Genomic DNA, 14596 nt, shown 5'->3' with positions numbered 1-14596 from the left:
AGTTTAACAATTATGTCACATTCATTAATGTAAATCTAGTTGTCACAAAAACAATTTTGTTACATAAAGTAACTGGCTAACTAGAGCCGATTTAGAACTTTTTATAATAACTTTAATAATTATCTTCCCGTGACCGACGTGATAATAAATTTCAAACTATGATATCGATATCGATTATAGTGAGAGTCAACTTTTAAACTCCGAGCCTTAACTGAGAATATCTTTTATGAAAAATGCACATACATTTTATTTATCTAACCTAGACACCAAATAGACAAATAATACAATTTTCTTCGGTAGCCTAACCTAACCTAACCTAACCTGTGTAAGCAAGTAATTTATTTAATTTTAAATTATAAAATCTGTGAATTTTGTAAGGTCCAGGAACAATTTTGCCCAACGACCTACTTAATCTTTACTTACGGTATTGCATTAGCAAAAAAATCCTTGACATGAAATACGCATATTTCCAAAGACTAGATCGCTACTTTCTAGAAATGCACATTTGCGATAACGATATTCCGCTACATGTCGAAAGATATTTCGACGTTTTCCAATTCCATTTACAAACAATCTGGCAGTTTAATAAACAGCTACGTTTTGAACCGTTCTGAAATCGTTTGATCGACTGTAAATTTGCTTCGTTCGAAAATTTAAAAACATGGTTGGATTAACATTTAACACAGTGTACATTGTTTTATTACACAGCTTCATTATACAAACACTATCTGAAATAGAACTGCTGTCTCAAATAAATTATTAGGAGATTTTTAATTAATTTAGTGCTGAGAGCTTTAGTGAGAGTAGCTGATGTAACCTTCATAAGGCGCTGTCATTACAATACCATTGGGCCTGTTGATTGCGGAAACAAAGATTGTTTATTATTTTTGTATAAAATATAACTTACTGAATTACTATGTAGGTAAATAGTACAATATTTAATCGGATTTTGATATTTGTTCACACTATAGATATATCAAGTGTTTTATATTGGAGTTTACATTTATTTCATTTTTCAATTCGTCTGAAATGTTTATTCGTCTTAGTTATTATTTTATATTCTAAGTATAAAGAGACAATATTATTACATGTATCTCATACAATAGTATGCTCAGAACTAAATTATACACAAAGTACGTAAGTAATGTCCTTGAGGGACACGTTGAAAGCCTGGTAAATAAAGTTAATTTTAGATAGTAATAAAGAATACTCAATTTTAATGATTTTAATAAAGTTTTAATGAATGAAATTATAATTAATTCTAAATAGCGTTTAAAAAAATAATTGTTTATGATTTTGTGATTCATTATAAAATATATGTAAATTATTGTATTCAAAAGGTCTGCAATCAGTGTTGTATTTACCTATATATTTTTTTAATATTATTACAAAAATATATTCCAAATTTATGCAGAGGGCTGAAAATACGGCGCAAATTTGTATTTCAACGTACGCTTTAAATAAAAGTTCAATAAAAAAAAACAAAAAAATCTTAAGAATTGTGTTTTTATTACGTAAAACAGAGACTTTCTTGAACGGTACTCGTGAAGTTTGTGAGCGAGAATAAATTAATGAATACAAATGCAGAATAAAAATGCGGGTCAGATCGGCTGACTCGCATTTTGATACAAAATTCAACAAATTATTACATAGCAGCGAAAATTTTCTGTAGATCTCTCTCCTAAATATACATATACTAGTAGCAGCGACCCGATATACTTCGTTCGTAAAAATTTAGGTACTATTTAAATCACTAAACATTTTTACAAAAAGTTATAATAAAACAATAAGTATAGCTTATTTTGAAAAGAAAAAACAACTGCGTCACAACGAATTTGGATATTTTTTACTATTCTAAACATAAAAATATTTCCACTTATAAAAAAATTATGCTGTTAAAAACTTTTTTCTCGTCGTCGTACATGTTGTTGCTAACATTTTCTAGATAAAAATCTTACGCGAAATATGTTTAAGCTTCTGTTATAGCGTCGGGGGGGGGGGGCGTTAGATTAAAATCTCACCAGTCCAAGATTACCAATCGAATGTTTATCATCGTCCTACGCTTAATCATGTTATGTACTTACCTTTAAAAGAGGAACCTTTGAACACGAATCGCCAAGACGCAATTTATAATTTGTGATTAAAATAAAAAGTATCAGATTCGGCGGCGAGTAGAAAATTGCTTCGAATGTACATACAACTTGACAAGGCGAGGGCAAATACAGGATTATTGACATTTTGTATTTATGTGACGGTATTTTTAACTTACCCAATCCATGCTGTTACGTTTTAAGACATTTAAATTAACTAATTTAGTTTATATTTATGAGGTAATTAAGGTATTGAAATATTTTAGACAAATATAAAAAAAATAAACAAAATGTAGTAAAATATTTTATATAACAACAATTTTTTTTAGAAAATCAAAGTTCAAATTCTTTATCAGTTTTGAAGATCCATAAAGCGCATAAAGTTTATCACTTTATCATACACTAATGTTTTCGCATCAATACCCCACATGAAATCCACGTGACTGAAGGTCGACTGTGACACTTTAAATTTACCCATTGGCCTTCCTAATTCTCTGTATAATCTGTCTACATCAGCAACGACTGCAATCGGATCTCCGTCTGAATAATGGAGGAAGACGGGAGCAGTAACTTTAGATAAATCGTAACTGGGTGGGGTTGGAGTGCCATATTTCAGCATATTTTGCAGAAGACCAAAATCGTATCGACGAAATTCTTTATCCGTAATACTTTGTCCAAAGTGGGCCATTTGTTTCACTGAAGTTCCCGCTGGCGTATGTCCTAATATAATTGGTATAGTTGTCTGTAAAAATTAAAATTAAGTTAATTAATTCAAATATTTTCTCAAAGTATTTTCTTAATTCGGAAGATACTATCGAGAAGAATCAGCAGAATCTCAAAAAAAGTCCTTTTCAACAGTACATTTCATAAGTACTACAGCTAAATACTATTAAGTACTATTAGTGACTCAACACTTATTATCATTGAAATAACATTTTGTTGAGTAATACAAATATAATGATTAATCTGATACATATCAATAATGTAAATTAGAGATAAAGCATTTTAATTAGACAATAATTTTGTTTATCAATACAAAAACATTCGACGTGCTCCTCCTAATTATTATTTTTATAAATCCATCTTTAAATATTATATAAATAATCATACGTTACTTGTTCCTCTAAACGCTATGACATTTGAAAAATGCTCTTAGGAAAGCCTATCATCTTTACAGAACTAATTTGTCATTGTAAAATAAAAATTTAAAAAAAAGCTTAGAACAGAAAAGGTCTTTAAAAAGTGTTGCAATTATACTTATAATAAAAACGTAAAAAATCATATATAAGAAAAAATTACAACAACAATACTTATAATTGTTGCCATTTAAACAAAGGCAATTGGATATTTTGCCCTTGTATACAAACAGTGTGTATATATATATATATAACTGTGCAACTGTAAATGTCACTCAGTGCCCTTGGTGCCAATATGTAAAATTATTTGATATTATGCCGCATATGTTAATGAATTTTATACTACTATATTAATATATTGGACATATATAAACAAACGACTTATACATGTTGTTACATCTACGAAAACTTATCTATTATATAAAAATGTAACATACCGTATTGTGCTGGTTCTCATTCCATCCAGCTATTAAAAATATTATAGCACTACAAAATGGTTGAGTTATTGCTCCATCAACACAAAAAAGACGACCTAATAACGTGTAAATCTCCCGATAAGAAAAGAGTTCCACGATGCCCAATACAGAAGCTATTGCCTAAAATATATATATATAATAAATTAGTTAAAATAGGGTTAAAAAAACTTGAGCCAGTTATAGTAACAATTACCGTCAAGTCTCTTCCGTGAGGTGCAATCACCGTAAATATGTGGTCCTTTAAATGTTCCATGTAGGCCACAGGTGCCATTGCATGCATGGATATAATTTTCTTATTATACTCTGGTCGGAGTGAACCCATTACAAAGAAAACAGTTGTTCCCTGAGAGAAACCAATATAATGTAATGCCGATTTTCCCGTGTGTAGAAGAGCATAGTCAATCATTGCTGGCAAATCTTTTTCGCCGATTTCATCCCAAGAAAATTCCCAAAAACCATCTCTAGAATTGTCTGGATTTAGACTTAAGTGTCTGCGTGAAAAGGTATTTCCACGAGAATTACCCATCCACACATCATAACCTTCGTCAGCTAAAATATAGGCTGAAAGAATGTCCAAAGATTATGTATGATGCAAAGAAAACTTTTATAAAATATTTCTATGTTATACGCATTTCGCATATAATGCAATAACTATTCAATGATATCGCACAAAACTTATTTTAAAATCAAGAATAAGTTACCTATTCCAGATCCTGGTCCCATAATCACATGATCAGAGGAAGACGTCGGCCACCCGTGCATAAGAAAAACAACCGGTCTATCTTCTGAAACGTTATTTGAAACTCGTCCATGAGGAATTCGGTGCATTCCCAAAATATAGCCATCTTCAGTCGTCACAAAATGCTCTTGAAGCGGATAGTTATATTTTCTCACTAATCCTGGCTGAAATAATAAATAGAAATTACATTTTAATATCAATATTTATATGAAAAGTAAAATTATCGTTAATAATTACATAGAAGTATTCAAAATAAATAGAATATCGATATATTTCTGGCAATAATAATGAATGCAACGCAGTTTTAATAATCTTGTATGTCAACTAACCAAATCAAGAGTTGCATCTTCCAAGACATTATCTGATATGCGACCTCCGAATGCATTGGACTTGATTAATTCTTCGATATAGTCAGCATGTGGTGAAGGGCCACCGACTACAATCCCCACCACGCTCAAAAACACTGCAATTACAAACATACTTATTCCATCACTAATGACTCCCCATTAAATCACTGTTTTATATTAACATTTATCTTTAATCTACAAATATAATGAATCTGTTTTCGATTACGTCTGTGTGTAATATATTTTTTAAAAGATTATTATTTGTATCGCTTAATAGTATATTGCGAATAACTAACATTTTAAAAATGATAACATATCTATATGAGAAAAATGTTGATTAAAGTTGTATTAATGATGATAATATCTTTGACTAATTTTGGCCAGTGCCATTCCCGATTTATTGTAACGCAAAAATTTGTGTAAAGATACATGTTTCTATGACGGGGCGGTAAATCTAACTGGAATGAAAAGAGATTATAGACATAGTCTAAAAAACAGATCCCATCAATTAAATGATTACCAGAATATCCTTATTGTGCACTTCGAAATTCAGTATAGAACAGAGTGTCGGCCATAACGACACTAGGTAATTAAGATTCGTATCAATAAATTAATCGGTGACCGCGCCACGCGCGATGTTTACACGATTTTCTATTATTTAAAAATGTAACTATCTACAATTCTCGCATACAAAGTTTAGATTAGATAGTTTTAATAATATGAATAATTTATCCAAATTGAAGATGTTCCTCTTTTAACATAAGACATGTTTTAATCTCAAACTGATGAAGACAGCTGAAACTATAACCAAAAACTACAACCAATATAAGCGGTACTATCGGAAATCAAAACAATACCTCTTTTTAATTTAATGTATAAAAAAGAATATTTATTTTCATATCAATCTGATTAGTATTGTCAGCTAAGAAGTTCTTTTTACGAAAGACAACAGCCGGACGTGGGTTTTCCCACATACACAGGGCGGCACCAATCTGTTTACGTTAAGTCTTTGCTGTCTTCCTCATTACTTTGGTATTCAAGAATAGAAGAAGAAGCAGACTTTAAGACAAATAAATCATTGGGTCCATCTTTTTCTATGAAAAAAAATTTTCAGCAAGTACATTTGAATGGTTGAATTATCTTCCAGTTCAAGTTTTACTGAATGTCGATTTCTTCCTTGGATGATCGTATAGGACGAAATTTAGTGACAGAAGAGTACAAAACCAAAAATTTTATGAGTAGCGAGAGCATGTGAGCACACTTGTGTTGTCGTCGGCAGATTATCTCACAGCATATCCAATCCGAGTATTTAGACGGCTCTTCGCTATAGCAACGCCGTCATTTAAACACCTCCGAAGATTTAGACGGACGTTTTGCAGGCTGACCAAACAGATAGTCCGTCCTGATGAGAGTGGGTTGTAAGAAATGAAAGGCCATCGGTAAAAATAAGACGTGATTTATTTTTCCGTAACACCATTGAATATTCCAAATAACTTGAGAAATGCTTCGTAATTTCGAAATGCTCCGATCCGATTTATTGAATAAATCCTATCTATATAAAAAAAGTCTATTACTTTCAAGTGTGAAGTGTTTTCGATGACGCAGGTCTGACAATTTATACTAGTTTATTACAAGAATTATATATTCTATAAATTCATAAAAACTATGTCGCAATAAACTTCCTAAAATAGATTCTTTATAAAAAAGCCAATTGACTTGAAATACTTAAGTGTGTAATGCTACCTTATGTAATCGAACTATCGTGTAATGTTAGCTAGGATTTTTAATTATTAATATAAATAAAAGTAATTGTATGTGTCTAAATCTACGTATAAATATTATGTCCAAAATATATAAGTATATTATAATAACATTGTCGTTATTGCATATCTTGAGGACAAATAGTGATATCGAAGTCCAACCAATTTCATCTATCGCGTAATCGCATAAAAACATATTATGAGTTTTACGTTTAAATTGTATTGTTTTAATGAGTACACAAATAATAGCAATATTAGATCATTTCGGTCAAAATTATAAGCATATTTTAAGCCCCAAAGCGGTACTCTCCATCAGGACACCTGCACGAGTTTCTGAGTGCTCCGTTCCACCCAACCTAAAAAGTGGCGCGAAGGATGATAGTGCAGCTTCCTCTTAGGTCTGACGTCGAACCGGGATGAACCTTACCCTTTTTGATGGTTGGGTATCTTCCTCTACCCGCACTGCACAGCGGAACTATCCTCTGCATTTTATCAATTTTTGTCCAGTAACGCCAGACCTGACACACTGAAAGTTCTGAGTACATTCATATGGGCAAGACTCACTTGAAATAGTGCAGAGGGCGCTGCACAGAACCCTGGCTAAACTTCAACCAAATGAAATGCGACCAGCGTCGGGTAGGTCTCAGATATATGTTCTGCGTGACACCTCTCCAAATTTACTGCTTCCATGGGGCAAATACTATAGCGCGCTACTACGGTTACCCTACCTACTGAGATTGTCTTTGGTGATGAAGATGTCTAACCCCCTTATACCATCGACGCCATTTCCCAATGGGAAAATGATGACTATCTTAAACATGTCATATCAAATATACCTGATTTTATAAGAACAGAAATCTATTTGTGAATTATATACGCCTGTTTTACATTAAGAGCACAATCAGAATAAAACAACATAGCAGAACAATCTCCTTCTCTATACCTATATAAAATAACAAGTCCTGACTGACTGATTCATCACGCCGAGCGTAAACTATTAAAGTTAGGGCCTTGAAATATAGTGAGTAGGATGAATTTATTGAGTAGAAAGGAATTTTGGAAATTCTCCCCCTTAGGGGTAGAATTTCCAAAATTTGGAAGTTGCTCATTTCTTAAGTTAGAAACATGAAACTTTATTTTTGAGATACTCATTAAAATGAGTAGATACGTATTTGAGTGTTTCTGAATATTCTACCATTAAAAGGGTGAAAAAGCATTCAGAGTTTGTATGGTAGTCCGTTATTTTTGTAAGTTAGAAACTTGAAACTTTATTTTTTGAATACTAATTAAAAATAAATAAATACATATTTAAGCTTATCCGGATATTTCAGACCTAAGGGGTGTAATAGGGATTGCCAGTTCGTATATATGTTAGGTGGATACTGATTAAAGATGAGTACATACGTATTTTAGTTTTCTGGACATTTTAGCCCTAAGGGGTGAAATAAAGGTTTCGTATATTGGTAAATCTGGAAGTCCTCCATATTTGAAGTAAGAAACATGAAACTACATTTTTGGTAAACTAGTTAAAAATTAGTAGATATTTATTTAAGCGATTTTTGGCTTTTCTATTCCTAAGGTTAGTCTTGAGGTCCGTCATTCTTAAGTTAGAAGATTGTAGTGTCAATATTAATTCGTATTAATCCCGCAGTAACATACTGCGGGATTGAAGACCTCCAAAATCATGCAACAAAACCAAACTAATAGTTACGGCACTCCATCGGAATGTCTTAGGGGTTACAGTTATCACTTGATGGATGGATAGATGAGAAACAGTGTAATATATATTTTAAGTTCAATAGTGTACAGTTTGCGCTTAAACTCAATTAACAAAGCACAAGGTCAAATCTTTAAAATAACCATTCATTATGATGGAACTGGAACATGGAAATGAATGAACCACCAGTGTTCTAACGATTTTTTTTAAATAAATCTGTTAAGTTATTTATATTTCACGCGAGCAAAGCCGCGTGAAACAGCTAGTACTAGAATAAAATAATACAGGTAATTCAAATGATTATTACTAAGAAAAATGATCACCAAATGGTTATTTTTTATTATCATTATTGGCAATATCCTTGTTTTTGCTGTTACGAAAATTGGATTTAAATCAAACGATAAAACCAATCTTGCGAACTTCGAAAATCCAGGATTGCTTTGCACATTTCTTGAAAGCTTAGAATCCTGTTAGAGAAAGCAGTCTTGTGAGAATATCTTTCGTTGGTTACGAACACAATCAAAGCGCCGTTGACTACCAAAGAACAATAGTCTTAGAAATGTAATTTGCGGTATGTCTCTCTGACTTCATTTAGACTAACGTTTCCTTTTAAGGAATGATTACAGCAGTTCCAGGAAATTTTGAGATATTTATATCTACTATAATTTCGTTAGCAGAAACTTCTTCAATATAAGTATTTATTTACTAAGTTAAGATTTCATTGACAGGTTTACTAATGGTAATGTTGGGCTATTGCCGCCCCACTTTTAATACAAGTTATAAGCTTAAAAGGAGGTGTAAATAAGAATCATCGAAATCATTAATATTTACAAATCTAAACTAAAAATCGATCTGAGAAATGATCTAATATATGATTTTTACGGCTATTATAATATTTAACTAGTACTTCTTTTAACTACTACTAGCAACTAATATATTTGACCGAAAATAGACAATATCATTTTCAATTTTCGTAAATGTAAAAGTAAATTAAGTAATTTTTATATTATAGTGTTTGTTATATATCTATTTATTACCTCCTGATTTTGAATAATATTGGTAGTAGTAATAAAATGTGTATATATATTTTGCGGATTTCAATGTCACATGAAATGAAACTATAAAGAAATTCGATAATACATGTTTATTAATATTTTTCAATTACCTTTCGTAACTTTTTTTAGCCCATTATTCTTAATAAATTTATAAGTCCGTCATATACCAGTTCTTTAGCATCAATACCCCAAAGGAAGTCTAGGTGACTAAATTTCGAATCTGGCACCCTGATTTTTGCCATCGGTCTTCCCAATTCTTCGTACAACCTATACACATCTTCCACTTCAGCCAGCGGATCGCTCACAGAATAATGAAAGAAAACGGGTGCTACAACGTTAGATAAGTCATATTTAGGCGGGATAGCAGTTCCATATCGTAATAAGTTTTGTAATGTACCGAAATCATATCGTCTGAAGTCTTTGTCGACTATACTTTGTCCGAAGTGAGCAAACTGCATTACTGACGCTCCTGCGGGTATATGTCCAAATACGACCGGTAACATCGTCTGTAAAAACATATAAAAATACATACGTAATAAACATATACATCATCATGAGTTATAACATATGTTCGCAAGTGAGAATCGTGTGTGAAATCCATCAACCCGAATTGGAGTATCCTGGTAACTAGTTCGAAAATTAGCTTCTTATTTTCACCTCAAGAGAAAAGAAGACCTTTTCCCGGATGTGAAACATTTACAAGATTTTTCATTTCTTTAACACACAAACAAAAAGTTGCCGCCTCGTTAGTACTGAATTTACAAATTGGCATTATTTAGATAAAGTTTTTTAAGTGTGTATAAAGGTGTGCCAAAACGTTATCCAATATTATTAAGAGAATGTTCCTGATATGAATATATTTAATATATTTAATCTTATTAAAATATTAAGATACAAAATCACTATCTAATCGAAGCCTACGTGAGTATTAATGTCGAAACATGACGCCAGCGAATTGTATGTTGAATCTAAAAAACTAAGTGGGTATTGTTATCGAAAAAGTTAAATACGCACTGCATTATGTTGAGCCTCGTTCCATCCACCCACGAGGAAAAGAATACTGCTGCAAATAGGCTGGAGTATCATACCATCCATACAAAGAGCCTGACCTGCCCAGGTGTAAATCTCTCTATTGGGTAAAAATTCTCCAATTCCAATTAGTGATGCTATACTCTAGAAAAAAAAATATATTCGGTCACTTACGTGTTAAGACGAATTTTGTAAAGATTATATACATAGAAATTATATAGTACCGCTATATCCTTTGAGAAGGGAGCCAAAGCCAAAAACAAAGGATTTTTGTTGTGAGCCATGTATGCAACAGGTGCTAAAGCGTGCATCGAAATTATTTTATCATTATATTGTGGCCGGAGAGAGCACATAATAAAGAAAGTTGTGGTTCCTTGTGAATATCCGATGTAATGCAAAGCTGATCTTCCTGTATGCATAAGAACATAGTCAATCATAGCCGGCAAATCCCTATTTCCGATTTCATCAAAAGAGAACTGCCAAAAATCAGCATTAAAGGGAGCGTCTGGATCTAGACTCAAATGCCTCCGTGAGTAATAGTTTCCTCGAGCGTTGCCCAACCAGACATCATAGCCTTCATCAGCTAAGAGGTAAGCTGAAAAAATGACATTCATTTTCGTTATACAATTTAAATAAAATTTGGTATACAGGATTAGGTTAATGGCCAATGAAAAGGAATAATTTTCAAGAATGTAGAGTACCCAAATACCGAAAAGAAATAAAAACAAAAACATCACTATATACTATGAAATAAAGTCGCTTTCTCTGTCTCTATATCCCTATGTATGCTTTATAAATCTTTAAAACTACGCAACGGATTTTAATGCCTTTATTTTTTTATAGATAGAGTTATTCGAAAAGAAGGTTTTTGTATAAAATACATGGACAATTTAGTAAAGAAACACCGATAATTTTAGAAGTTTCTACTGTGATGTCATATCATTGCACCCTTGCGAAGCCGGGGCGGGACACTAGTAGTAAAATAAACACGATTTTTTTTTATCACATAAGTGTACTTACATATTACCTATGTATTAATGCTTCATACAATAGCACACATACAATTGAATGAATTGTCGCCGAATGTAGGAATTAATAAGTTTTCTTAATTTAATTTTCTTGTAAAGATTTTTTTAAAAGATTTAGACAAAAGCTTTATTTTGACCTTTCTTTAAAAAATCATCATTGTGAATAAGAAATAACGTAAGAAATCAAGCTATTTACCAAGTCCATTTCCTGGTCCTGATATAATATGTTCAGCTGATGATGATAATAATCCGTGCATGAGGAACACAACTGGTCTTTCCCCGGGAGTATTGTCCGAAGACCGTCCATGGGGAATTCGATGCACTCCCAAGATATATCCATCTTCAGTCGTTACAAAGTGTTCTTCAAAGGGGTAGTTGTATTTTCTTACTAAATCCGGCTAAAATTATAAAACTTTTTACACCTAATATTTTTTGATGATCGATATTTTTTAATACAATTTTTTTCTCATTTGACCAATGCGTTTGATAATAGAATTTTGTGATTTATGATAAAATGTATGTAATTATGAAGGCTAGATAATGAAAACAGTAGTAATTTTTATCATTTATTAATATTTTTATCTGATTGAGTCAAAAATAATTTAGCTTGCTTACTAACCAAATCAAGAGTTGCATCTTCTATTATATTATCTGAAACGCGAACTCCAAATGCATTGTTCTTGATCAACTCCTCGATATAGTCAGCATGAGGAGAGCGACCCCCCGCTACAACTGCAACACAACTCAATAGCACTATACCTAACATTATTCATTCAAAACTGATTGCTGCGATTTAAATTAGACCTTTATAAAACACCTGGCATTGATAAAATTCGTATCAAACGATTAATTAAAATAACATGCATGATATCTTTAATTATGTTATAGGGGTTCCTTTAAAAAAAAATACTTGTGATTATAAAAAGATATATATATCGTTGAAACTAAATCAGGATCAGGATGAGGACACAGAAGTATATATAAAAGATAAGTTGGTCCTTAAAATCAACAGAAAAATATTGATTACCTTTATGGTTTTTGCGCTGTCTGTACACGGCGGTTATTATTTTCACACAAAATATTACGCACATGAGTACGGCATGTTTACGTAATATTTTTTGTGAAAATAAAAATAGCTGATTTAAAAAAAACGATTGATCGGATTAAAAAAGTAAAACACTATTAAACTAGTATATTGCTTTTAGAATAATCTGTCAAAAAATCAGAATCATTGCATGTACATAAGTTTAGTTTTTATTCCTTAAAATATTTTTGTAGAGGTAACTTTATGATTTATTTCTTTCGTACAAATGAATTATATCATGTTTTCAAAACACTATCTATGTGTCATATATCCTGAAGATTATCATATATATTTTATAATTTTGTTCACTGCATTGGATCATATACTTTCATGCATTATAAAACTTATGTAATCGGCTCCATTTTATAATATTAAGTAGAAGTTAAGGAACCCAGTAAAAGTTGGTTTTTTTTTCATATTTGCCGAAAAATATCATATTAAAAATGCCATATTTAAATAGCGCGCAAAAACGCTACTTTGACAATATGGCGCTGCAATGGGGTCGGGTACGTCACTTTCTTGTATTTTAATCTGTGGTACATATAGTAGATAAATAAAAATTTTAACAAAAAGAAAAACCGACTTCAAACAAAACACTATTTTAAAACAAATGAATATGCACGAAAAAGTAATAAAAATAATTGCGTATTCAACATATTTTTTAGAGTTTTCCTAAGTTAAATGAAATTAAAAATATTAAACTACTTAAAAGTCGATTAACGATTATATCATGTAGTTATAGTTATTGGTATATTTGGAGCCGGTGTCAGCCACGGTGCCCTTGCCCCAACAATCAAAAGAAAGAAGCGATACGAGCCCCTTGATTGATCCAGTATATTATTGTGTAAAAGGTAATTTGTAAAAAACATATTTATTAAAGTATTCTCGTATTGTTTTTTGATAGATATACGTAGGGTTATGTAGGGTTTTATTGGCTGACACCGACTCCAAATATAACAATAATTATAACTACATGATATAATCGTTAATCGACTTTTAAGTAGTCTATACTATACATTATGCAAATTTAAGACTTATGTCGTTTTCATAAGGATACCATCATCTGAAAAAAATAAAAAAAAAATGGGACCCCACGGGAAGCACTACCTTTCAAACAAAAAAAAATATCAAAATCGGTCCACCCAGTGAAAAGTTATGAGGTAACAAACATAAAAAAAAAAAAAAAAAAAATACAGACGAATTGATAACCTCCTCCTTTTGGAAGTCGGTTGAAAAGAAAAGTTTACAAGAAAGTGACTTCATCATAAGCTCGGCCAATCAGGAGCGTTTTGTGTCACGTGACAAACGTTTGAAAATTTGGATTTTTATTGATGGATTTTTGAATAAATTAAGTATTATTTTCAACTTTCGTTAGTAAATAATCAATTTTAAACTCATAATATACACTGATAACAATAATTCACATGCAAAGCATATTGGCTTACTTTGACACGATTAATTAAATTATTTTATGACGACAAAAGGTAAGTTCGATATGAGACAAACTGGAAGTAAAAAAGTCTTAACCATATTTGTTATAAGATATCATTACCTACTATTTTTTTAAGAAGTTATTGAAAATTGTGCAAAATATATGATTATTTTAATGTTCAACTATTATTTTTTTGTTGCATTCAGGAATCTTTAGCAACGTAAAGCCTGATTGCCACATTCTTGGATTATAACAGCAGGCTCATAAACAAATAGTACTTATTTTTGCACCCAAACCTGAAGATCTGTCTGAGATCCATTAGACCAACGTGACAAAACTCGGTCAGGAAAACATAATTAATTACGTAATTATTGCATAAAAGATTTATCTAAGTACAATCTACAGCTTAGGGGCTTAAATCAATAACTCAAGTTATATTGTCACATTGTGCAGATAAAAATCCACATTGATATTTCATTATCAATAAAAGTAAGAACAGCTATGTTTTTTTCTTTAAACACAGATTATTATCTTCCCTTAATTACGCTTAACATATTTTTTTCGATTTAAATTGCCATTTTCGTGTTGACCTTATTATGATTGAATGAATTAATCTTGCAATTAATATATTTTAGAAAATGTATTTATAATATGATTCTAATCGGTAGTCGTTTTGACCATACCAACTCTCTCTGCTATATCT

At 31.3% G+C, this 14596-nt stretch overlaps 2 protein-coding genes across 2 annotated transcripts; both read right to left on the bottom strand.

Annotated features, from left to right (window-relative positions):
• Positions 1–2381: 2381 nt before the first annotated feature.
• Positions 2382–4940, bottom strand: LOC124536231 (lipase 1-like). Its single transcript, XM_047112722.1, has 5 exons — positions 4771–4940; positions 4404–4605; positions 3896–4263; positions 3664–3822; positions 2382–2832 (listed from the first exon to the last, which is right to left on the bottom strand). Exons 1-5 carry the CDS (start codon positions 4918–4920, stop codon positions 2443–2445), a joined length of 1269 nt encoding a protein of 422 aa, XP_046968678.1. The 5' UTR covers positions 4921–4940; the 3' UTR covers positions 2382–2442.
• A 4460-nt stretch (positions 4941–9400) lies between these two features.
• On the bottom strand, positions 9401–12165 carry LOC124536224 (lipase 3-like). The gene is made up of 5 exons (XM_047112714.1): positions 11997–12165; positions 11574–11775; positions 10574–10944; positions 10335–10493; positions 9401–9826 (listed from the first exon to the last, which is right to left on the bottom strand). The coding sequence occupies exons 1-5, from the start codon at positions 12141–12143 to the stop codon at positions 9446–9448; spliced, it is 1260 nt and encodes a 419-aa protein (XP_046968670.1). The 5' UTR covers positions 12144–12165; the 3' UTR covers positions 9401–9445.
• Between the last annotated feature and the right edge of the window lie 2431 nt (positions 12166–14596).

Source organism: Vanessa cardui, chromosome 16 (genome assembly GCF_905220365.1).
Source record: "Vanessa cardui chromosome 16, ilVanCard2.1, whole genome shotgun sequence".
In the NCBI taxonomy this organism is placed as follows: domain Eukaryota; kingdom Metazoa; phylum Arthropoda; class Insecta; order Lepidoptera; family Nymphalidae; genus Vanessa; species Vanessa cardui.
Note: the sequence above shows the minus strand (reverse complement) of the source record. Positions and strands in the feature narration are given on the sequence as shown.

Coding starts and splice junctions, on each gene's coding strand:
- LOC124536231 (XM_047112722.1), bottom strand. CDS start 4,920: ATGTTTGTAATTGCAGTGTTTTTGAGCGTGGTGGGGATTGTAGTCGGT. Junction 3,823..3,895: donor CTCACGGAAGAGACTTGACG/GTAATTGTTACT, acceptor TATATATTTTAG/GCAATAGCTTCTGTATTGGG. Junction 2,833..3,663: donor ATGAGAACCAGCACAATACG/GTATGTTACATT, acceptor TAATTTTTACAG/ACAACTATACCAATTATATT.
- LOC124536224 (XM_047112714.1), bottom strand. CDS start 12,143: ATGTTAGGTATAGTGCTATTGAGTTGTGTTGCAGTTGTAGCGGGGGGT. Junction 11,776..11,996: donor AAGATGCAACTCTTGATTTG/GTTAGTAAGCAA, acceptor TTATAATTTTAG/CCGGATTTAGTAAGAAAATA. Junction 9,827..10,334: donor ACGAGGCTCAACATAATGCA/GTGCGTATTTAA, acceptor ATGTTTTTACAG/ACGATGTTACCGGTCGTATT.